Source organism: Lolium perenne, chromosome 3 (assembly GCF_019359855.2).
Source record: "Lolium perenne isolate Kyuss_39 chromosome 3, Kyuss_2.0, whole genome shotgun sequence".
Classification (NCBI taxonomy): domain Eukaryota; kingdom Viridiplantae; phylum Streptophyta; class Magnoliopsida; order Poales; family Poaceae; genus Lolium; species Lolium perenne.
Window position 1 is genome coordinate 323589033 of NC_067246.2, and position 25745 is coordinate 323614777.

At 55.2% G+C, this 25745-nt stretch overlaps 1 protein-coding gene across 1 annotated transcript; it reads right to left on the reverse strand.

Moving 5' to 3' along the window:
• Window positions 1–18906: 18906 nt before the first annotated feature.
• LOC139838271 (uncharacterized) lies at window positions 18907–19852 on the reverse strand. Its single transcript, XM_071827666.1, has 2 exons — window positions 19418–19852; window positions 18907–19334 (listed from the first exon to the last, which is right to left on the reverse strand). Exons 1-2 carry the CDS (start codon window positions 19515–19517, stop codon window positions 18907–18909), a joined length of 528 nt encoding a protein of 175 aa, XP_071683767.1. The 5' UTR covers window positions 19518–19852.
• Between the last annotated feature and the right edge of the window lie 5893 nt (window positions 19853–25745).

Below are 25745 nucleotides of genomic sequence, written 5' to 3' on the forward strand. Positions count from 1 at the left end.
CATGCTAAAAATAAAAAGTATACTAAAGAAGATTTTATTGCTAAGAAACATGGTAATGAAAGAGAACCTTGGGTACAAAAGCAAATGCCTTTTCCTGCTAAGAAACTAAAATCAAAGGAAGAAGAACACTATAATAAATTTTGCGATTGGATGAAACCTTTATTCTTGCAAATCCCTTTGACTGATGCTATTAAATTGCCTCCTTATTCAAAGTATATGAAAGATATTGTTACTAACAAAAGGAAAATCCCCAATGAGGAAATTTCCACTATGCTTGCTAATTACTCTTTCAATGGCAAGGTTCCAAAGAAGTTGGGCAACCCAGGTATACCTACTATTCCTTGTTCTATCAAGAATAATTATGTTAAAACTGCTCTATGTGATTTGGGAGCCGGTGTTAGTGTTATGTCTTTTTCTCTTTATAAGAGGCTTTATTTAGATAAATTGATACCTACTGATATATCTTTGCAAATGGCTGATACATCTACTGCTATTCCTGTTGGTATAAGTGAGGATGTTCCTGTTCAAGTTACTACTAATTGCTTGATATTAACTGATTTTGTTGTGCTGGAAATGCCTGAAGATGATAATATGTCTATTATTCTTGGGAGACCTTTTCTTAACTCCGCAGGGGCTGTTATTGATTGCAATTAAGGAAAGGTTACTTTCAATGTTGATGATAAGGAGCATACCGTCTATTTCCCCAAGAGGATTGATAAAGTATGTGGAGTTAATACTATTTCTAATGTGAGAACTATCAAAGTTGGAACTATCGATTGTCCTATATATGAGCCTAAAGAAGGATATCAAAATCTTATGATTGGATCCATATCAATACAATTCAAGGTAACATGATTGATTTGAGGTTTATTTCTTCTTATGCTATGTAAAATCTATTTGGTGCAAGACTTGATCAACCTTGTTAACAAATACTTTTTATATGCATAGAGGAGGTAAACAACATCTCTTTCTTCCTCCATTTGTTTTACTTGCTGTAGCACTTTTTATTTGCAAAGTTCCTTAGTTAATTAGAGATTTCAAAATTTTTCCTGTCCAGTAATAATAAACTTAATACCCAGAAATGTGCATTTTTCAAAGTTTTCAAAAATTCACAAAAATTATACCGTTGGTCCTATTTTTCGAAGAGGCACCTGGGAGCACCAGAGGATGACCTGTGGGGCACCCCAGGGTGCCACACCACCAGCCGGCGTGGCCAAGGAGGGGGCGCGCCACCCTGTGGTGCGGGCCCCTCCTTGCCCCACTACTTCATCTCTTTCTCCCAGAGTCTTCTCTCTCCCGAAAAAACTCGAACCAGCTTTCTCTCACTCGCGTTTTTGCTCAAGAGCTCAGGATTTTTCGATCTCTTTGCTCAGCCCAGATTTCTGTCTGAAATTTGGCACATTTGCTCTCCGGTATGTGACTCCTCCGCCTATCCAAGTAGAATTTTGTTTGGTTGAGTATATCTTGAATATTTTGCTGATGTAGGTAACATGTTTAGTGAGCTTGCATGCTTGTTCTAAGTTGTATAAACTAGTTTTGATGCATGATTAGTACTCTAGCAAGTTCCTATAGTAGTTCCCCTTGATTATATGTCACCAAATCAAGTTTTATATCACTTGTTGAAAAATTTCAGAAAAGAAGGATGAAGAAGTTCAACTTTGGAGAATTGTTCAAGAGAGGAACAACCAGCACCGGGAGGCCTTCTAGGACCGCCACCCGACTTAGGCGATCGTACAATGAGGATATCATCGCACCTAGCTTCGCGCCCGAAGAAGACAACGGGGCTCCTAATGCTTCGTCTTTTCCATGCTATGATTTTCTGAGAAATGCAGGGATATTGGATGATTTCTTCACCCTTGTCAATAGGGCGGGCTTAACCACCTACGTGGGAGATGAAAGGGAGCAATACTACATGCTCACCAAAATTTTCGTCGAGAGCTTCAAGTTCAACAACACACAATATGAGCCGACAGTTGCATTCAAGATCTATGGTAATCCTGTTACTATGGAATTGGAAGATTTTTGTCGTGCATTGGATATTGCCCCTGTAGGTACAGCAAGGAAGATTGATGACAACCCCCGGGACCTGTTGGTGCTCTATCGAGGGATCACCGATGATGATTGTCGCACCATTCAGCGCGGCAAGATAAGGAACATTCAACTCCCCGCCATTAAGTATTTTGCATATTACATTGCTACTAGCATTCTTTGTAGGGAGAACACTAGCAATAGTTTTAGTTACCATCTTGCTTTCTTGAATATTGCACTTACTGGTCGGACATCTTATCATCTTGGTTCTCTTATTGCTCGCCGCCTGTCTAATAGGGGGCCTATTTTTGGAGGAACTATTGCACTGCGCGTTTTAACATATTTAAGACTTCCTCTTGATCCTAATGATGTGCCATTAACCCCTAGGAGACTCGATATTGCTGCTATGAAGAGTCATCATTTTGTTACCGCTGATTCTACTTTAGATAATATGGTCTATAGAATGTTGTTTGCTGACGGGGATGAGAAGGAAATCCCTTTTCCCCAGCCAGGTTTGTTCAGTATTTACAGGCAATCATGGTCGCGCACTAAGGAGGAGGTGGATGAACATATGAAGATACAAGACTTCCACCAGCAGCATGACTCCGAGGACGCCGAGCCCTCCTACGACTACACCGTCACGTATCCGGGTGCTTCTTCTAGCACATACCCGGAATATGATCCATCTTCGTCGTACTACGGAGATACAACCTCATGGTCTCGATGGGATTGAACTCCACTTAGGCCAAAAGCCTAAGCTTGGGGGGAGGTATACCGGCATCACTCATTCTTTGCATATTATGATTGCTGGATACTTGTATATACTTGTTTTGTTCGTTTGAGTGGTTTTCTAATGAGAGGGAGATGATATTTGGGGAAGTGCTGCCTGAAAACAGATTCTGGACTATTACCGTAAAAATTCTCAAAAATAGCCAGGACAGTATTTTGCGAAGCCAATTCTTTTGCATGTTCCCCAGGTTGTTATCTAACTTTCATTAGTTGAACACTTTTCGATTTGAGCAGTGGAAGAATTTATTAAAAATCGAGTACTGTACTGCTGTCAAGTTTGACGAATTTCTGCTGCTTTGTGTTTATGTGAGTTTTCTAGTTTGCCGTTTCTTGTTTTTGCTTTGTTTCCTTCCCAAAACACAAAAAGACTAAAAATATTTCTGTTGTTTCTCTTCATCATTTGTTTTCTTTGGTTTCTTGCATTTGTTTCGCTTTATTTGCTATTGCTAGTTTGATATAAGAAAACTCAAAAAGATTTTGCTTTGTTCGCTTGTTTCCTTTTGTTCTTGTTTCCAATTCGAAAACACCAAAAATATTTGCTGTTCTTCTTTGGTTTGTAAAGTTCATTATGAGTTCAATGGTCTTCGGTGGCTGGAGCGTGGTTTTCATTTTATATTATCCAAGCTACACAAGTGAAAGGCAATAATGACGATCTACGACAATTGGATTGTGGTGAGAGGCTGGTATGAACTCTATTTGTTTTCATTTTTGTACATATTGTTATCACCAGATTTTGGCCAAATCAGGAGATGGGCCGTAAGGGAGATGGGCTTAGAAGATTACATGTGGAAGATCTCTGAAGCGGCCTTGCACGAAAAGTTTGGGCTAGTTTGCCCGTGTATCTGTAATATAGTAGATCGCATCTTAGATTAAAAGATAGAGTTTCTAACCGTGTGCACGCCTGAATTAGAAAGTCCCCTGGACTATAAATATGTATCTAGGGTTTATGGAATAAACAACAACCAACGTTCAACACAAATCAATCTCGGCGCATCGCCAACTCCTTCGTCTCGAGGGTTTCTACCGGTAAGCATCATGCTGCCTAGATCGCATCTTGCGATCTAGGCAGCACAAGCTTCTTTGTTGTTCATGCGTTGCTCGTACTGAAGCCTTTTTGATGGCGAGCAACGTAGTTATCTTAGATGTGTTAGGGTTAGCATTGTTCTTCGTATCATATGTTGTCGTAGTGCAACCCTTATGCATCTAGCCGCCCTTACACCTATCTTAGGTGTAGGGGCGGCACCCCGCTTGATCATTATTTAGTAGAGCCGATCCGTTACGGTTGCTCCTTGTTCTTCAAGGATTAGTTTAATATCTGCAATAGTTAGGCCTTACAAAGGGTTGGAGGATCCAGCGACGCGTAGGGTGTCGTTTGCTAGTCCTAGACAGGATGTTCCGAGGATCAACCTCGTGTTGGTTTTTAGGCCTTGTCTAGGACCGGCTTACGATCACCGTACGTGACCGCGAGGCACAATCGTGAGTAGGATGATCCGATTATGCGGTGAAAACCCTAAATCGTCGTAGATCGCTTTAGCTTTATCTTGATCAAGCAGGACCACCATATATTCGTGCACCTCGTACGAATCATGGGTGGATCGGCTCTTTGAGCCGATTCACAGGATAACCTGAGAGCCGATCGAGGCTCGTATTTAATGTTTACGTGTATGCCATGCAGGAAACTAAGCGAGGCATCTCCATCACCTTCCTGACCAGGTATAGGTCAGGTGGCACGCCCTTGCACCAGCATCGGACGTGTGTACCAGAGGCTTTGCGGGCCGTCGCTCGGAGGGACCAGGGCCAGCCGCAGCCCTAAGTTGTTCCCGGCTCTACTGTGTTGCCCGTCGCTGCTCGCCAGTGGGTTTCTGACCGCAACAAATTCTGGCACGCCCGGTGGGACAATCTTCGACATCAACCACATCGCCATCTACATCTGAGATGGCGGACGGCACCCCAGTCACGTACGAGGATCTGACCGACGAGCTCAAGAAGAAGTATGACGAGGTCAAAGCAATCCTCGAAGCCGACCTCATCGACTCTTTTCACAGAACCCGTTCACATGGCATCAGGTGGAAGGGGTTCTCGCCTGATGGTGCGCTCGATGGGATAGACCTCTCTGCCCCGTCAGAAGAACGTACCAGGTCCCTACGTCAGGAGATCAACTACTTGGTGGCTCACTCGCTGCACCGCCACTCTGAGAACATGGTGAACACTTTGGAGCGTGTCGCTCTCCGGGTGATCCAGGAGATCATGAGGCACCAGTACTCTCCGTCAGGACCAGCTCTCGGGACACACCAAGGAGAGATGCCACTCCAGTCCCGTCCACCGCTGCCATTTGCGTTGGCAGCACCAGAAGTGCCGAATTCACCGGCATTCGTCGTCTACAAGATCGGTGGTGACCCTAGTGACTGCCAGTTCTTGCATGAGGCGCCTAAGGAGATCCCTCACGGGTACATGTGCACATACGTGCCAGACTGCGGTAACTGGGCACTCACGAACCAGGCCGCGACAGCAGGGACTTCTGGGAAAGCAGGAGGAACGTCAGCGACAGATCTTGAGAAGCAGACGTGGCTAGCTAAATATGCCACCCCGACGAACCTCCAGAGCTCAGCTCCTGCAGTTGGCTCAGAGCTGGAAAAGCAAGCATGGCTGGCTAAGTACGCCACCCCGGCGAATCTTCAAAGTTCGACTCCTACAGCCAGCACCGTGGATCAGATCAGCACGATCCTGAGGGACCAGTTTGGCATGGTGCTGAAAAGGAGGACAATCGGCTATTCCAAGCCGTACCCCGATGAATACGAGTTGGTCCCGCTACCACCCAAGTATCAGCTCCCTGACTTCTCCAAGTTCAGCGGGTCAGACGGTTCCAGCTCCATCGAGCATGTCAGCCGATATTTGGCACAACTAGGAACGGCCTCAGCGTCGGATCCACTGCGCATGAGGTTCTTCGCACAGTCCCTCACGGGATCGGCTTTCGGGTGGTACACTTCGTTGCCACCGGACTCGATCCGGACTTGGAAGCAGTTGGAAGAACAGTTCCATATACAGTTCCACTCAGAAGCTTCCGAGGCCGGCATTGCCGATCTAGCGCAAATACGTCAGAAGCGTGGAGAAACTGTGGCAGAATACATCCAGCGCTTCAGAAATCTAAGGAACCGATGCTATTCGGCTCGTGTGACTGAAAAAGAAGCAGTCGAGTTGGCAGTGGTGGGCCTTGCCTCACAAATCAAAGACATGGCCTACCAAGCAGACTACCCTTCACTGGCGCACATGGTTCAGAAATTGTCAGCATATGAACAGCGCCATCCGGACTTGTACCAGGACAAATTCAAGCGTGCGGTAGTCCTGGTTGAGGCAGATGAAGATGAAGGCTTTGCGGGAGACCAAGAGGTAGCAGTGGCTGAATGGACTCGGGGGGCAACCCCCGTGTCCTGCAAATGGGTTAAGCCACCAGGTCTGCCCAGAGGGTTTGATTTTGACGTGACCAAAACTGAGCAAATCTTCGACCTCTTACTCAAGGAGAAGCAGTTGAAGATACCCGAAGGCCTCAAAATCCCCACGGTGCAGGAGCTGAACGGAAAGCCATACTGCAAATGGCACAACTCGGTCTCCCATGCCACCAACGACTGCAGGGTGTGGCGTCAGCAGATCCAAACGGCGATAGAACAAGGCCGTCTGATTTTCAACCAGTACGCCATGAAAGTCGACACCCACCCCTTTCCCGCCGTTAACATGGTGGAGTGCACTTACCCTGAAGGTTGCCAGCCAGGATCCTCGTTCAGCATCAACATGGTAGGACCTGGGCACCACTCTGGCAAGGATGGAGACGAGGGCAGCTGCTCTCGTAGCAAGGACACAGAGGAGGCCGCTCCACGCGATCGGCTCTGTCATGATGGCAAGCGCTACGTCACAGAGGGAGAAGTGAAGAACATAAGATATCAGCGACCTCTCTCTGATCACCTCCTCAATAAATATGTGAGTCAATATAGCCAACGCCGACGATCCAGCGACGATGATGAAAGAGATCGTCTGGATAGAGAAGCCAGAAGACATCATCGGCATGATCGCGATGAGGAGGAGTACGAGCGCCGTGCCAAGGAAAAGTCAAGGGAGCCAGACGACGAGGATAGGCACTGGGACTGTCCCTTCTTCAGACACTGCTGGGATTCAGGAATGAGCCGATTGCCTACAATCGGCAATTGCCCAGAATGTAACCAGAAGAAGAAGGAGGCAGCTAACGTGTCCGTGTTTAAGCGTCTAGGGCCTCTCCCACCACGAAGCAAACGCGATGAGTCCCCTCGGATGGAAGATTTCGAGGATCTGGAAGACGAGGGAGAAGAAGAAGAAGACAGGTACCACCGACCAAGGTGGTGCCCTGACGGACTCAGCCGTTCCCAAAAGCGTAGGGTTCAGCGATTGCGCGGCTTGGAGGAAGCCGAAAGGTTATACCTGCACACGCTAAGGAAGGCGCGGCCGGATCTAGCCGCGAAAATTCAGCGAACCCTGGATGAAGAGGGTCAACCACGGAAAATGGAGTGGCGCCCCAAGAAAAGGAAAGCCGATGACGAGACATCGGCTGGCACAAACATGGTGTTCGTCCTTCCGACGGAGCTTAGTGCTCCAGGATTACACGAGGCACCCAATGTAGACGACTGCGAGCACATCGACGTGACGAAGGGCAGAGTTAGGCTGGTCTTATCCACTGGCCTGACCGAGTAGCAAGAACAAACCAATGAGAAACGTGGCGAGGCCGATCCTTTGGATCGGCCCCAAAGATCTATGAAGGAACATTACAAAACCTTCATTTGAGCGAGTCAATATGGGGGCCGATTCCAGCAATCGGCCAAAATTTGTCCTCACCACATGTTCTGCTGGTGTTCAACGTCGATCTACTGGGCGGCAGTTTTACGTCGGCTGATGAGTTAGGAAGAATCGACATTGGTCCTACCGAAGCCGACGTGCAAATACAGTGCCTTGGCTAAACTACAGAGCCGATATCTGCAGTTACCTGACAGATTCGGCTCGGGGGGCACCTAATCAGATGAACATGTGCAGATGAACATGTGTGCAGTGAAACATTGGGGGCCGATAGAAAAAATCGGCCAGTAAAAAAAAATCAGCATCACGATATACAGCCGATGCACAGCCATCGACTCTAGTACAATTACACAAGACCTACCGGCTATGTGCTCAAGGCTCAGGGAATGTACAATGAGAGCAGCCTCGGCTGCAATGAGCCGACAACCCTTTGCGCCAGTTAAGTTGTTGGTGTTTTCATCTACGACACCAGCATTCGGTGGAAGAAAGCTGATCAATGGGGGCAAGTTTGGCTGACTCTTCATGGTGACTATCTCGGATTACCAGATTACCTGAGATCAAAGCCTTTTTGTTTGACCTGTGCATCCTCGCCGGTATTCTCGCCTTGATTAAGGCTCGGGGGGCAACTAACTTGGTAGATGCTCTGTTTTGGGAGCCGATTGGAGTTGCATCGGCTGACCCTGCATCGTAATCTTCTCCGAAAGCGGTGAGGTGTTGCAGAAGAAGACTGCTAAAGCTACGAAGAGGAGCCGGAAAAGGGAGCCATTGGCTTTTACGGGGTTTGGACCGTCCTGTTGCTGCAAGAAAAGGAAAGAGACTGGATTCTCAAAATAGCCGATGAATAGTCATCGGCTATGGGATTGCGAAATATTATGGTCAGGTATCAAATCGCAGTCTGAATTTGAGAAGTGCTTGACTGACGGTCTAATCGATATCTGAGTCCGGCTTCATGGGCGTCTAAAGAAAAAGAATCCGATACGTTGCTATCGGTCTTGGTGTGGCAAGCGGGAGAATTGAAATTGGATTAATTGAAAGATAAATTGGAAGAACAATTCTCATTAATTCAAAGGAGCGGCTTTACAGGAAAGAGCCGATGGCTCTCAAAAGGAGGATCTGGTGCCTAGTGCACTGCTACTACTAGTCCTACTCTACTAGTTGTCGCTGTCCTCATCGTCGCCGTCGTCGATGCCGTCGGCGCTGCTCCCAGGAAGCTCCTCGTCGCTGCTGCCCCAGCCCTCGGCTGGAGCTTCTTCTTCCTCGTCATCATCATCATCCTCGCTGTCCGCCCAAGAGCGGAAGCGCTTTGTCGGCGGGTATCCGATGGAGGAGGAGGATTCATCCTCCTCCTCTTCCTCCTCGTCATCATCATCGTCTTCGCTGTCCGCCCAAGCGCGGAATCGCTTGGCCGGCGGATGCTTAGCGGGGGAGGAGGAATCTTCCTCCTTCTTCTCCTCTTCTTCCTTTACTTCTTCTTCTTCCTCCTTCCCGTTGGAGGAGGTGGGTTTCACCCAGGGATGGAGGTCGTCTTCGCTCTCGCTTATCAGCTCCCCTTCGATGAGGAACTTGAGGTCGTCTTCCCCATCGGTCAGAGGCAGGTCGCCATCCGACCCGACGAGTGCTTCGGGTGGACCGTCTGGCACATGGTCGAAGTTCCACTCTGGCTCGCTCGAGGAGAAAGACTGGAGGGAGAGGCCGGAGGAGACGGAGGAAGAGGAAGACATTGCTACAGGGAAGGAGGGTTTTTTGGTGCCGATAGCTAGAACAGAGGAAGGAGATGAAGAGGGTTAATCAATCGGCACGGTTAAATAATGGGGAGCCCAGTGGAGATTTAATGCCATTGCAGTTTCCGAGGAGATGGAGCCAAAATTGTCAAATCAAGCAGAGAAGATGAGAAGGCAAGTCATCATGATGAAGAATACTGCGACGGTTCTGATCTGCCACGACATGAACCTTCGAAGAAAAAAACAGAGTGGTTTTGAAATTATCATTACCAAAACCAGGGGGGCATGTGTTATCACCAGATTTTGGCCAAATCAGGAGATGGGCCGTAAGGGAGATGGGCTTAGAAGATTACATGTGGAAGATCTCTGAAGCGGCCTTGCACGAAAAGTTTGGGCTAGTTTGCCCGTGTATCTGTAATATAGTAGATCGCATCTTAGATTAAAAGATAGAGTTTTACCCGTGCACGGTTAGGTGCACGCCTGAATTAGAAAGTCCCCTGGACTATAAATATGTATCTAGGGTTTATGGAATAAACAACAACCAACGTTCAACACAAATCAATCTCGGCGCATCGCCAACTCCTTCGTCTCGAGGGTTTCTACCAGTAAGCATCATGCTGCCTAGATCGCATCTTGCGATCTAGGCAGCACAAGCTTCTTTGTTGTTCATGCGTTGCTCGTACTGAAGCCTTTTTGATGGTGAGCAACATAGTTATCTTAGATGTGTTAGGGTTAGCATTGTTCTTCGTATCATATGCTGTCGTAGTGCAACCCTTATGCATCTAGCCGCCCTTACACCTATCTTAGGTGTAGGGGCGGCACTGTCGGGGGGAAGACCCCGGATAGGGCAATGGACGCGGAGCAGCCGGCTGGCCACTGGCCGGCTCGCGGCAAAGGCCGGCTGAGGAGCAGCCGGCTGGCGCCGTGGCCGGCTGGTCCGGAAGCCGGCTGGCTCTAGGTCCTAGTCGGCCTGGCTACGGCCACCAATGCTGTAGCTGGGCCGGCTTCTACAAGCCATATCCGACTGGGGTTTGTACCTCGGACCGACTCGAGGCTAGCGAGTCTTGCACTTGGAAGGAACCGGGTTGGTGATCCGGGTTCCGAAAGTCCACGCTGACTCCATCTTCCGTAAAACGCGGGAGCCTTTGTGGAGCAATAGTGCCACGCGCCCGGACTGGCCGCCGCCGGGGCTTACGACGATCCGTGCGCTACGGTGGGCGACGGCGACAGGGGACACCTCCTCTCCATACCGCTGACCGTGGCAGCCGGATGGGACAGGCCACGATGCCTCAACGGCTCTGACGTCAACGCCTCGGGAAGGAGCGGAAGCCGAGCCGGCCAAGCCGGCGATAAACTATAGGGTCTTATATGTAAAGTGCCGGCGCCTATATAAGCCGCACTACTCCCTCTCGTGCAGGGGATCGATCATTTTCTTACTTCACTCCACCCATAGAGCTGCCCTGAGAGAGAGACCATCGTCTCCCTTAGCCTCCCAGGAGCAGCCGGACATAGCTCTAGGAGCACCATTGTATTGTGTGATCATCATATACACTCATAGCAGGAGTAGAGGTTTTACCTCCATCGGAGGGCCTCGAACCTGGGTACGTCGCCGTGTCGCTCGTGCCCATACCCGCATCCGGATACCGCCGTGAGATCCCTCAGGAACCACTTCGATTAGCCACCCTATGGCATATGCCGTGACGATACCACGATATTTGGCGCCCACCGTGGGGCCCTCAGCATCCTCGGCCGGTGTTTTCATCCGGACGGGCCTCACCATCACCACCGGCGAGCGAGTCGCTTCAGGCTTGATCTGGAGATTCGGCTCCCTCGACTGCGTCAGCGACAACGCTGGCTGCTTCGCTGACCGGCCCTTCCCAGCCGGCGGCAGCGTCATCTCCTTCGGCGGCCACGACGTCTACGTCGCTACCGTCGCACCGCCGCGCTACCCGCGGCAGGTCCTGCGCTGCGCAAGCCCTCCTCCGCGAGCCGGTAGCAGCGCTCCCGCCAGCCCCGTCGTCGTGCAAGTCATGATGGCTGGCGAGGAGCTCCCCACCAAGAACCCGCACACCTGTGGCCCCAACCTGGAGCGCAACGTCGACCCCAACGCCTCCGGCTCGGGCCCAAAGGCGCCACCGCCACCGTCCCGGCTGGACGAAGTACGGGCGAAGGCGAGCACCCGCTCACACCTGGCGGCGACCCCACCACCATCGAGGCGGATCTGGAGGCGCACCGCCAGCTCCTCCTCAAGCAAACCGAAGAACTGGCTGCTGCTAAGCGCCAGATGGAGATCACCCAGCGCGAGTACAACCGCGCCCACGGCCTCACTCCAGGCGGCGACGGTCCCAGCCGAGCCGGTCAGATCCGCCGCAGAGGCCGCGACCTTGGCGCTGAGATCGCCCGCGACGGCGCTCCTTCGCCGACTCTGTCCGCGGAGCTACCCGTCTACAACACCCCCGACAAGAACATGCGCGCGGCACAAGCCGCCGCAGAAGAGCTGAACCGCCTTGAAGGCGAAGAGTTACGCCGCCAAACCATGCGGGTGAGGCGGGCTGCTCAACGCAGCCAACAAGCGGCGGCCGACCCCAGGTACGTCAATGCCCCCGAGCTTCTCACGCTCGTGGCGCTGCAGGCAACGACGGGGAAGGCGCCGGGGACACGGCGAGTCCGCCTCCCCAGCACCAAGCCGGCACCGTGACTCCCAGGCCACGCACGCAAGTTCGGGCCGGCCGAGCCACCAGCCGAGCGGCAGCAGCCGCAGCCGGCCTCCCCCGAGCCGGAACCAGGAGCAAGACTCCAAGCCCCGCCATCAGCACCGGCCGGCTCCAGAAGCAGCCGGCACACGCCAGCCGGCACGCTCCCGGCTGGGCCCCCGCATCGAGCCCACCGACGCCAGAGACCGCCTCGATCGGCTGGTCGAATCCCGCATCGCGGAAGAGGAGGCGCCGGCTTGCCCCAAGTGCTTCGGGCCCCGCATCGCCAACGAGCCCGTGCTCGACGGCTTCCAGCTGCCCCGCGACACGCCCAAGTACGACGGCACCGCCAAGCCGGAGGACTGGCTGCAGGACTACTCCACCGCAGTCGGCATCTCTCGAGGCAACAAGCGATGGGCGGTACGCTACTCCCCCCTGATGCTGGTCGGCTCCGCCCGCACCTGGCTCAACAACCTGCCAGCCGGCAGCATCAACGGCTGGCTGGATTTCGAAGAGGCCTTCGTCAGCAACTTCACCGGCACCTACCGCCGGCCGGGTCGCCCTCAGCAGCTTGAGATGTGCAAGCAGGGCCCGGACGAGACGGATCGCGCGTACCTGACGCGCTGGTGCGAGATGCGCAACTCCTGCGAGGGCGTGCACGAGATCCAGGCCATCAGCTTCTTCATGGGAGGCTGCCGGCCAAACACCATGCTGTGGCACAAGCTGCGCCGTAGTGACCCCAAGTCGATGGCCGCCTTGATGGCCATCGCGGACAAGTACGCGCTGGCCGAAGAAGCCGGCAAGGCGCCGGCTGACCCAGCACCAGCTCCCTCCAGGCGGGACCACCACAAGCCGGCTGAGCACAAGCCGGCAGACGGCGCCTCTCATGGCAGCCGGCGGGACAACTACCGCGGCAAGCGTCACAGTGACCAGCCGGACCGCCGGTACGGCTCCGCCCACGTAGCCGCCGTGGCAGACAATGCGGCAGGCGGCAGCCGCCACCAGAAGCAAGACCGGCAGTGGAAGCCGAAGTACACCTTCGAGCAGATGCTCGACTCGCCGTGCAACTACCACAGCGGCAAGAACCCCTCCAACCACACCACCCGCGACTGCCACTTCATGAAGCGGCTGACAAGCGGTGAACCTCTCCCGCCTCCACCCCCGCCCCCACCAGCCGGCGGGCCGGGTGGCCAAGCCGGCGCAGAGAACGCCAACCTCGAGCACCACGAGGCTAACCAAGTGCACCATGCCGGCCGATATCTGGCCGAAGATGCTACCTACATCATCTTCACCTCCGAGCCTGAGGACAAGACGAGCCAGCAGAGCCGTTCCCTCGAGGTCAACGCGGTCATACCACCGGTCCCCCAGTACCTAAACTGGTCAGAGCAGGCCATCACTTTTGATCGCCGCGACACACCAGCTGTCCTGCCGAAGCCGGGCAGCTACGCCATGGTCCTCGACCCCACCATCGGCACAACCCGGCGCAGCGTGCGTTTTTCGTGCGTCCTCATCGACGGCGGCAGCAGCATCAACATCCTCTACCACGACACCGCCCGCAAGCTGGGCATCCAGGAGGCCGAGTTGCGCCCCACCCCCACCGTCTTCCACGGCATCGTGCCAGGCCACTGCTGCCAGCCGATCGGCCGGATCACGCTGGAGGTGATGTTCGGGAAGCCGGATCACTTCCGCACCGAGAGAATCGAGTTCGAGGTGGTGGACCTCGTGAGTCCCTACCACGCGCTCTGGGCAGGCCGGCCACGACCAAGTTCATGGCGGTGCCCCATTATGGGTACACGAAGATGAAGCTGCACGGCCCCAGGGGGGTCATCACCGTAGCCGGCGACTATCGCCGCTCCATGGACTGCGCCACGCAGAGCTCCAAGATGGCCCAGACGCTGGTCATCGCCACCGAGAAGCAGCTCATCCACGACGCCGTCGCCCTCGCCAAAGCCGCGCAGACAGACATGCCGGCTGCAGGCAACCCGGCTGGGATGACTCACTTCCAGCCGGCCGACAACACCAAGAAGATCCTGCTGGACCCGGCGCAGCCGGACAAGTACGTCACCTTCGGTGCCGGCTTGAGCAAGAAATAGGAAAGCGAGCTCACCAGCTTCCTCCGTGAGAATCGGGACATCTTCGCATGGACTCCAAGAGACATGCCGGGTGTGCCGAGGGAGTTGGCTGAGCACCACCTCCACGTCCGGCCTGAAGCCAAGCCGGTGAAGCAGCCTCTCAGGCGCTTCGCCGAAGAACGAAGGAAGGCCATCGGTGAAGAAATCGCCCGGCTCCTAGCTGCCGGCTTCATCATGGAAGTGCTGCACCCGGACTGGTTGGCGAACCCGGTCCTGGTTTTGAAGAAGAACGGCTCCTGGCGCATGTGTATCGACTACACCAGCCTGAACAAGGCGTGCCCGAAGGATCCCTTCCCCCTGCCGCGCATAGATCAAGTCATAGACTCGACTGCCGGCTGTGAACTGTTGTCTTTCCTAGACGCCTATTCAGGCTACCACCAGATTCCTTTGAATCCGGCTGATCAAATAAAGACTTCGTTCATTACCCCGTACTGGGCTTATTGCTACACGACTATGCCGTTCGGCTTGAAAAATGCAGGCGCCACCTACCAAAGGTGCATGCAAAAATGCTTGCAGGATCAAATCGGCAGAAACGTTCACGCATATGTGGATGATGTCGTTGTAAAGACCAAGGAGACGACTACCCTCCTTGACGACCTGAGAGAAACCTTCACCAATCTGAGAAGATTTCGGATGAAGCTCAACCCGGCCAAGTGCACATTCGGCGTGCCGTCTGGCCAGCTCCTTGGCTACCTCGTCTCTCAGCGAGGGATCGAAGCCAACCCGGACAAGATCAGTGCCCTGGAGAAGATGGAACTGCCGCAGTGCCTCAAGGACGTCCAGAAGTTCGCTGGCTGCCTGGCTTCCTTGAGACGCTTCGTCAGCCGGCTGGGGGAGAAGGCACTGCCCCTGTATCAATTGATGAAGAAGGCGGACAAGTTCGTCTGGTCACCGCAGGCAGAGGAAGCTTTCCGTGACTTGAAGCGCGTGCTCTCAACCGCGCCAATCCTTGCAACGCCGGCTTCAATGGAGCCGATGCTGTTGTACATCGCAGCCACCAATCGAGTGGTTAGCGTTGTCCTGGTGGTGGAGCGCAAAGAAGACGGCAGGGAGCAGCTGGTCCAGCGTCCAGTCTACTACCTTAGCGAAGTGCTCTCCCAGTCGAAGCAAAACTACCCCCACTACCAGAAGGTCACCTACGGCGTCTACATGGCGGCCAAGAAGCTCAAGCACTACTTCCAAGAGCACCTCATCAAGGTGGTTGCCACAGCGCCCTTGGCGGAAATCATCGGCAGCAAGGATGCCAACGGCCGGGTTGCCAAGTGAGCCCTGGAGCTAGCCGCCCACACCATCGTCTTCGAGCCACGCACAGCCATCAAGTCGCAGATCCTCGCGGACTTCTTCGTCGACTGGGCTGAGATGCAGTACCTGCCGCCTGTGCCGGATTCCACACACTGGAAGATGCACTTTGACGGTTCGAAGATGCGCAACGGCTTGGGAGCCGGCATCGTCCTCACCTCTCCCAAGGGAGATCGGCTGGACTACGTCCTGCAGATCCACTTCGCCGCATCCAACAATGTGGCGGAATATGAAGCGCTCATTCATGGGCTGAACCTGGCGAAGGAGATTGGCGTGCGTCGCATACTTTGCTTCGGCGACTCCGACTTGGTTATACAGCAAGCATGCGCGGCCCAGGACGCGAAGGATGCCAACATGGCCTCATACCGCTTCCATGTCCAGCAGCTATCCGGCTTCTTCGACGGCTGCGAATTCCACCATGTGCCATGAGCAAACAACGAGGCGGCTGACGCCTTGTCCAAGATTGGCTCAACCCGGCAAGTCATTCCGCCGGGCATCGCCTTGGCGGTTCTCAAGAAGCCGTCCATCATACCGTCACCGGATTCGGATTCAATATTCGTGCCGGCTGACCCGGGGGCTGCTCAGCCGAACCCGGGGGCTTCATCGCCCAAGTCGGGGGCTAACAAGCATAACCCGCCGGCTACCATGCCGATCCCGGGGACTTCTCAGTCCAACCCGGGGGCTTCATCGCCAAACTCGGGGGCTAGCAAGCCGAACCCGCCGGCTAGCAAGCCGAACCCGGCGACCATGCAGTCGGATCCGGAAGCTCCCACGCAGGAGGCCCTGTTGGTTAGCGTATTCGAGATAAGATGCGTACCTTCATGGGCACAAGAATTCCTCTCCTACCTCACCGACGGTGTGCTGCCTGATGATAGAGTCCAGGCCAGGCAGATTGAGAGAAGGGCCAAGGCCTATACAATCATCAACCACCAGCTGTACAAACGCAGCGTAAGTGGGGTGTTCCAGCGGTGCGTCGAGCCGGCTGAAGGGATTGAACTCCTACGGGAAATCCATCAAGGAGAGTGCGGACATCACGCCTCATCCAGAGCCATAGTGGCCAAAGCCTTCCGGCACGGTTTTCTGGCCGATTGCGCTCGAGAGACGCGAAGAGTTGGTGAAGAGGTGCAACGGCTGTCAGCGCTTCGCAAAGAAAAGACACCAGCCGGCTTCCGCCTTGAAAACCATCCCCATCACATGGCCATTTGCCGTATGGGGCTTGGATATGGTAGGCCCATTCAGAACGGCGCGAGGCGGCATGACACACCTCTTGGTGATGATTGACAAATTCACCAAGTGGATCGAAGCCAAGCCAATCAAGAAGCTGGATGGCTCCACAGCCGTCACATTCCTCAAGGAAATCATCGTGAGGTTCGGCTACCCCACGGCATCATCAGCGACAACGGCAGCAACTTCTCCCAAGGCATCTTCTCTCGCTATTGCGGGGAAATGGGGATCCGGATGGCCCTATCTTACTGTGGCGCACCCGAGTCCAACGGACAAGTGGAAAAGGCTAACGGCTTAGTCCTAGCCGGCATCCGGCCCCGGCTGATGGAGCCGCTCGAGCGAGCAGCCGGCTGCTGGATTGAAGAGCTGCCCAATGTCTTGTGGAGCCTGCGCACAACGACAAACCGCTCGATCGGCTTCACACCATTTTTCCTCGTATACGGGGCCGAAGCCGTCCTGCCGGCGATATCGAGCACGACGCGCCAAGGATCAAGCTCTACACTGAAGCCGAGGCCAAAGAAGCTCGCGAAGATGGAGTCGACCTGGTCGAAGAGGCCCGGCTGCTGGCTGCGTCTAGATCTACCATTTACCAGCAAAGCCTCCGACGCTATCACAGCCGGAAGGTCCAGCCCTTAGCATTCCGAGAAGGAGACCTAGTGCTCCGGCTGATCCAGCGGATAGCCGGACAGCATAAACTGTCATCCCCATGGGAGGGTCCCTTCATCGTGAGCAAGGCAGTAGGCAATGATTCCTACTATCTCATAGATGCCCAAGAGGCTAAGAAAAACAAGCCGGACAAGGCTGACGAGGAGACTAAACGTCCCTGGAATGTCAACTTACTCCGCCCATTTTACACATGAGAGCAGGAATGTATGTATCCCTTGTATCCCTTTTGTAAGCTATGAAAAAGCACGCGCCAAGAGCGCCGTTTCCGACAAGTTTTTCGCGTACTTTACCTCTGTTTCGCCAATTGGCTTGAACCCTCTCACGCGGTCGGCTCAGTAACGTGATCCGGTTTCCGACAGCCGGCTTCCGATCCAGCTACAGACCGCAACCCGGCTGTCCGGCTGGCGGGAGCAAGGCCTAGGGAGCCGACACGCGAAAAACGACTAAGGGAAAGAGTAAAAGCGAGTTGACTTGCAACTTTTCATGAAAGTGCCGGATTGCCGAATTCAGCTCGTTCGACTGAAATCGTCGGCCTCACCCAGCGGCCCGCTCTTGATCCGGCGACGGATCGCAAGTCGGACGTACGACCGGCAAGAGCACAGCCAAAGAGTGGGGCGGATGGGAAAAAGCGAACGAGTCGAAAGAAAGCAACCCGGCACACAAATGATTAACAAACACATTAAAGTGTGACATAATTAAAGGATGAGAATATTCATACATGCGCACCCGGCATCCCGGGGATTTAATAAATTGTCTTGGCAAAAGAACAACTGGAAGGACAGGTAAAACTAAGACGCGGCTGGAGAAGGACCAGCCGGAGGAGCGTCCGCGGAGCTGGCTGCCGGGTCGTCTTCGGGCTCGTCTTCCGCCTCCTCATCTTCCATGTAGTCCTCATCGGATGGAGGAGGGTTCGGGTCCGCGACGAAGAGGGCCTTGTCGACGAAGTCGGCGATGGTGCTGGCTCGAGCAAGACGGGCGGCCTTGTATTCGGCTGGGAGCTTGTCCTCCACGCCGGCTCGCCGGAACTCAAGCTGCCCCAGGTCCACCTCGTTGTACCAAGAGAGGACGAAGGACAGCGCCATGTCGGCGCCAGCGCGCGTGGCCGACTCCTTCCAGTCGAGGAAGCGATCCGGCGCCCGCTCCATCAGGGAGGTGAGGCTGGAGATATCTTGCGGCACCGCCTCCTCAGGCCACAGCATCGGCGCCAGCTCTTCAACCGCCTTCCGGAGCTCCCAGCCGAGCTTGGTGATGGGCTCGACGTGGGCAGCCATGGACGCCATGTGATCCTCCATGGAGAAATACTCCGAGCTGCACTCGCCGGTCTCCTGCCTCCTGGACTCGCGCGCAACGCCAACGGCTGCCAAAGCCACGTCCTGCGTCTCCGGGAAGGCCGCTGCAAGAAGAAGCAAGTCAGAAATCATCGAAGCCGAAATAAGCTGAAAAATGCAAATTTTCGAAGTCCTAAGCCAAAAGGAAAAGCCTGGCGGCAGCCGGCAAGAACCGACTGCCACCAGCCCGAAGATGGAGATAGCAAAGACATCAGAAGTTTCTGCTGCCGGCTGCCAACGAAAGCCGGCAGCCGACAGCCGAAAGCCAGCAAAGGGAAAGGAACATTAAGGTGCACTCACCCGCCAAGCCGCGATCAAGTGCGCCAATCTCATCCGTCCAGCGCTTGGCGGTAGCCGTCAGCTCCGTGGACTTGGCGGTGACCTCCTCTTGCAGCGCAAGCCGCTGCTTCTCCACCTCCGTTAGCCGCCGGCTCAGATCGTCCACCTTCTCCTTCTCCGCCGTCCTAAGGGAGTTGAGCTCAGAGAGGTGGTTCTGCTCCAGCAGGCGCAGCCGTGTCAGCTCCTGCTCAGCTAGCTTGAGCTTGGCGGCTGAAGAACGGCCCGCCTCCTCGCTCTCGGCGCACTGGGCGCGAGCAGCCCGGAGATCCGACTCCAGCCGCGGGACCTTGGCGGCTTCAACTGCGAGGCAGCCGGAAAGAAACATCAGCCAACGAAGATTCAAAAGAAAATAAGACATCGAGTCGAAAGAAGCAAGAGCTCACCCTTGGCGGTTCCCAGCTCGCGGGCCAAGTCGGCCCGGTCCAGCTTGGCCTTGTGGTAATGGGTAACGGCGCGATTGTACAAAGTGGTGCGCCGATCCATCACAGCCTAAGGAAAAAAGAAAGTCAGTCAGCTAGGCGAAACCCGGGCCGGCTCCAAGCAGCCGGCCCATGCCTCGGAGGGCTACCAGGATGATAACCAAATCAAAAAACAGATAAAGCTTACCTTGCCGGCTTCCTCCACCTTGGCAACGCTGGCCGCGGTCTCGGCAGCCCTGGCCTTGAGGTGGGCCTGCAGGCTGGAGAAGAACATCTCCACCGATGCTTGGCCAGGGTTCCCCTCCCGGCTGGTCACCTCGTAGGAGTCGGCGCGGAGCCACGCCTGCTCCATGGTGGCAGCCGAGCCAAGGCTGGAGTCGGAGGCGGATGGCACCTGAAGAAGAAGAGCGCCCTTGGCCACGTGCAGGCCCTGCTGCGACGCCGATGGGGCTTCCGTCCTCACCAGTGCGCGCGAGTCGGCGCCCTCCGTGCGCGCCGGCTCATCCCTTGCCGGCTCCCGCCTGGCTGGCTCATCCCTCGTCGGCTCCGGCGGCGGCGACGCTCCGGGCGCAGCAGATGGCCCAGCCAGCGCAGCTGTCTCCGGCGCCTGAGGTGCCCCCTCCGGGCTCTCATCGACCATCACCACGCTTGGCGGGGCGCCGGCTCCGGTCGCAGGCGGCGCAGCTCTGCCGGCTCCGGCTCCGGTCGCGGACGGTGCAGCCCTTCCGGCTCTAGCTCCGGGTGAAGGCGGCATGCCCGGCCGGCCCCGGCAGCGGGGTCCGAGAAGGCGAGTCCGGCGCGGGAACATGTCGTCCAGCGTCGGCTGCCGAGTCGGCTCGACCCGCGTGCCGCGATCAGGCGCTGAGGCCAGCGGCACGGCGAAGGAAGGTGCCCCTGCGGAAGGTGCAGTACCCACAGGCGGCGGTGGCGTAGGAGCGCGCGATGAAGGCTGCGGCGTCGGCTCCCTCCTTTGGCGCAGCGGCGGCGACGCGACGCGCGGAGCCTGCCGGGAGCCGCCACCCTGGGCAAACTTGATGGGAGCCCTAGCCGGACAAACAAAGAGAAGATAAGCATAAAAAGTAAGGAAAGAAAAGGAATCAAACAAGAAAGAGAAAGAGAACTCACCCGGCCTGCTCCGGAACCTTCTTCGGCTGCTGCCGGCGGAGCTTCTTCGCCTTCGCCTCCAAGGCGGCAGTAGAGCGAGGCTCGCTGGCCCGCTTCTTCCCCTGGCGCGCCGAAGTCGCCGTGGTGCTTGGCGGCCTCGCGCGCAGAGGCACGGCCGGGATCGGCCCCGTGCCGGACGTCGCCGGCTCCTCGTCCTCCTGCTGCTCTGGTGAGGGGGGCAGATTGTGCTCCCCCTGGCCGCCTAGATCAGGCGCCTGCAGCAGGTCGTCGTCGCCGGCCTGGTCGCCGGCTTGGTCAGCCGGATCGACGTGATCCGGCGTCCACCTCCTCGTCGCCAGGTCCCGTCCTCGGTGTTCTGGCGCTCAAAGAGCTAGAAAGACAGAAAAAGCATGAGCAAACAACAAGCCAAAAATTGGCAGAAGCAAAAGGAAGTCGGCCTCGCAGCCGCAAGCCGGAAGCCGGCGAAAAACACAAGCTTACCCGTTCGGGCGGGTGATCCCTGTCGCGGGGCGCCAGCCCGTAGTTCCAGTCGTCCGGCATGTTTGCCTTGGTGATGTTGTTCACCCGGCTGGCCACCTGGGCCTTGGTGAGCACCGCCCTGGACGTCCGGTTCGGGTCGAACCGGCCGGACATGTGCCCGATTTTGTGGGTGCGCCTCTGGAGCGGCAGCACCCGGCGCTCAGCGATGGTGCAGAGGAGATCCTCCGCAGTCAGCCCGTTCTCGACGGCTGCCCCCAAGAAGTCCCAGAGCTGGTTCACCTCGGCGTCCGGATCCGACGTGCGGGCGTTGTAGCTCCAGTTGATCCGGCCGACTGGAGGAGCCGGGTTGAACTCCGGCAGGTTGATCCGGTCGACGAGCTGCCCCTCGTTGCGCACATAGAAGAACGACATCTGCCAGTTCTTCACCGAGTCAACGGTGGGGATCTTGGGGAAGGGCGTACCAGGCCGGGTGTAGATCAAGGCGGCGCCACAGGCTCGCAGGCGGCCCTCGGTGGTTTGCGCCTTCAAGTAGAACAGCCGACTCCAGAAGTCGATGTCTGGCCACAAGCCGGCGTAGGCCTCCATGAACGCCACGAAGCAGCTGAGGAGGACGCACGCGTTGGCCGGCAGGTGGTGCGGCTGTAGGCCGAAGTTGTCGAGGAACTGCCGGAAGAAGGTTGAAGCCGGCAGGCCCAGCCCGCGATCAAGGTGCGCGCCGAAGACGACGCGCTCGCCGGGCTGCGGCTCGGGCTCCGTCTCCTCGCCAGGCGCCCGACAGACCACCGCCGACGGGATCCGGCGGAGGCGCACCAGCCGCTCGATGTCGTCCTCCCGCATGTATGAGCCCCTCCACGATCCGCTGGCGGAGGCCATTGTCGAAGAAGAGGAAGAGGTTGACCACGAGAGGCGAAACGGCGACGAAGAGCCTTGCGACGGCGGCGGCAACGGCGGCGGCTGAGGACGCTCCGTGGAAACGCGCGGCCCCGTGGCGCTGGATTGGTGGAGTGGCGGCGGCGGCCCGGCGGGAGAACGTCGGGGCAGCTGTTCGCCGGAGTTCGCCAGGAGTGTCGGCGTGCGACGGAGCGCTCGAGCGAAGAAAAGAGGAAGTTTGAGCGAAAAAACGAAGAATGCGAGGAAGAAGAAGGGCGCCTCGGTACCGCTACCGGGGGCATTTATAGCCGCCTGGCGCGCCAGTTGCGCGGCCACGTGGCGATCGTGGGCCACGATCGGGATTTACTGCGCTGTAACTCCCCCCACGACGGCAGCGGTTACCGAAAACGGCCACACCACGTCCCCCACTACCGCACCGGATCCGGCGGGAACATTGATGTGACCGGACGAACCGACCGCAGCGCCAGGCGTCAGACCGGTCAAGTCGGGTACAGGACCCGAGGCGGCGGAGACTCCGGCGCGCCGCAAGCCGGAGCCGGACAATAAGTTCAACTCGGACTAAAAGTCGTCAACAAGGCGGAGGCGCCACCAAAACTTGCGAGAAAACAAAAGCTGCATAAGTGTAAAAAGCGGCCGGCTAGAAGCAGCCGGCGGAAACGAGCCGGATGAGGGCGCAGCCGGCTGAATGGAAATTCTCAGTCAGCCCCTCCAAGTGCCATCAAATATATTCGAGAAGCCAGGAAAACCTGCCTAGGTCCTTCTAGACGCAGGACCTTGCCAGCTTCGGGGGCTAATGTCGGGGGGAAGACCCCGGATAGGGCAATGGACGCGGAGCAGCCGGCTGGCCACTGGCCGGCTCGCGGCAAAGGCCGGCTGAGGAGCAGCCGGCTGGCGCCGTGGCCGGCTGGTCCGGAAGCCGGCTGGCTCTAGGTCCTAGTCGGCCTGGCTACGGCCACCAATGCTGTAGCTGGGCCGGCTTCTACAAGCCATATCCGACTGGGGTTTGTACCTCAGACCGACTCGAGGCTGGCGAGTCTTGCACTGGAAGGAACCGGGTTGGTGATCCGGGTTCCGAAAGTCCACGCTGACTCCATCTTCCGTAAAACGCGGGGCACTGTGGAGCAATAGTGCCACGCGCCAGACTGGCCGCCAGGGCTTACGACGATCCGTACTGGCTACAGTGGCTGACGGCGACAGGGACACCTCCTCTCCATACCGCTGACCGTGGCAGCCGGATGGGACAGGCCACGATGCCTCAACGGCTCCTGACGTCACCGCCTCGGGAAGGAGCGGAAGCCGGAGCCGGCCAAGCCGGCCAGTAAACTATAGGGTCTTATATGTAAAGTGCCGGCGCCTATATAAGCCGCACTACCCCCTCTCGTGCAGGGGATCGATCATTTTCTTACTTCACTCCACCCATAGAGCTGCCCTGAGAGAGAGACCATCGTCTCCCTTAGCCTCCCAGGAGCAGCCGGACATAGCTCTAGGAGCACCATTGTATTGTGTGATCATCATATACACTCATAGCAGGAGTAGAGGTTTTACCTCCATCGGAGGGCCTCGAACCTGGGTACGTCGCCGTGTCGCTCGTGCCCATACCCGCATCCGGATACCGCCGTGAGATCCCTCAGGAACCACTTCGATTAGCCACCCTATGGCATATGCCGTGACGATACCACGACAGGCACCCCGCTTGATCATTATTTAGTAGATCCGATCCGTTACGGTTGCTCCTTGTTCTTCAAGGATTAGTTTAATATCTGCAATAGTTAGGCCTTACAAAGGGTTGGAGGATCCAGCGACGCGTAGGGTGTCGTTTGCTAGTCCTAGACAGGATGTTCCGAGGATCAACCTCGTGTTGGTTTTTAGGCCTTGTCTAGGACCGGCTTACGATCACCGTACGTGACCGCGAGGCGCAATCGTGAGTAGGATGATCCGATTATGCGGGGAAAACCCTAAATCGTCGTAGATCGCTTTAGCTTTATCTTGATCAAGCAGGACCACCATATATTCGTGCACCTCATACGAATCATGGGTGGATCGGCTCTTTGAGCCGATTCACAGGATAACCTGAGAGCCGATCGAGGCTCGTATTTAATGTTTACGTGTATGCCATGCAGGAAACTAAGCGAGGCATCTCCATCACCTTCCTGACCAGGTATAGGTCAGGTGGCACGCCCTTGCACCAGCATCGGACGTGTGTACCAGAGGCTTTGCGGGCCGTCGCTCGGAGGGACCAGGGCCAGCCGCAGCCCTAAGTTGTTCCCGGCTCTACTGTGTTGCCCGTCGCTGCTCGCCAGTGGGTTTCTGACCGCAACACATATACTCATCCATGTGAGCATGCTTAGTTGGTTCATGTGAGGTATATGTTATTTGAGAAAGTCTAGTAGTTCATGATCTCTCATGTTTAGCTCCAATTTATTAATATGAGTAGCATGTCATGGATGTTTGCTTGCATTGTTTTATTCATAAGTAAGTATGGCATTGTGGTATCCTCCTCTGAATAATTCATTTATATCGACTTGGCACATGCTCACGCATGCATATGACTGAACCAAAGTCAATTAAGCCTCGAATGATTTAAATTGCTTCAGAGTTCTTGTATCACTTTTATGCATCCGTTAATTTATTTTGCCGCAAGCATGATTATGACAGTTACTGCTCTCTTGATTTGTCGCTCCCCAGTCTATTGCTAGCCTTCACTTGTACTGAGCGGGAACGCTGCTCGTGCTTCCAAATACCTGAAAACCAAGTTGTTCCAAAGTGTCCACCATAAATACCTATGCATGGCATTTCAAACCATTCCAAGTAAATTCTCATGCGCTACCTTTAAATCTTCAAAATGCTTCTCAATTTGTGTTTATGTTTCATAGCTCATGAGGAAGTATGTGGTGTTTAGCTTTCAACCTTGTCATTTACTTTTGATGGACTCTCATATGGACTAGTGGCACATCCGCTTATCCAATAATTTTGCAAAAAGAGCTGGCAACGGGATTCCCAGTCCCAAATTAATTAACTTAAATAGACACTCCTCCATGGTATGTGGTTGTTGGACGGCACCCAAAGGATTCGGTTAGCCATGGCTTGTGTGAGCAAAGGTTGGGGGAGTGTCATCATCATAATAAAACTAAAATAAAAAGGCACTCCTTCATGGTATGAGATTGTTAGCAGGCACCCGAGGATTCGGTTAGCCATGGTTTGTGTAAGAAAGGTTGGAAGGAGTGCCACATAAACATGCAAATAATTCATCGGAGCCGCTCTTGGGAGTCCGGTTGGCGAGGTAGTTAGTGTACCCATTACCATTCGTTGACAACGACAAACACCTCTCAAAATAATTTTACTCCTGATTTCAAAAATGAAAAGCTCTAGCACATGTTAATCCCTGCTTCCCTCTGCGAAGGGTCAATCTTTTACTTTTATGTTGTGTCTCTGATACGTCTCCGACGTATCGATAATTTCTTATGTTCCATGCCACATTATTGATGTTATCTACATGTTTTATGCCCACTTTATGTCATATTCATGCATTTTCTGGAACTAACCTATTAACAAGATGCCGAAGTGCCAGTTGCTGTTTTCTGCTGTTTTTGGTTTCAGAAATCCTAGTAAGGAAATATTCTCGGAATTGGACGAAATCAACGCCCAGGGGCCTATTTTGCCACGAAGCTTCCAGAAGTCCAAAGACGAAACGAAGTGGGGCCACGGGGTGCCCAAACCCTAGGGCGGCGCGGCCCCCCCTGGCCGCGCCGGCCTGTGGTGTGGGGCCCCCGTGCCCCCTCCTGACTTGCCCTTCCGC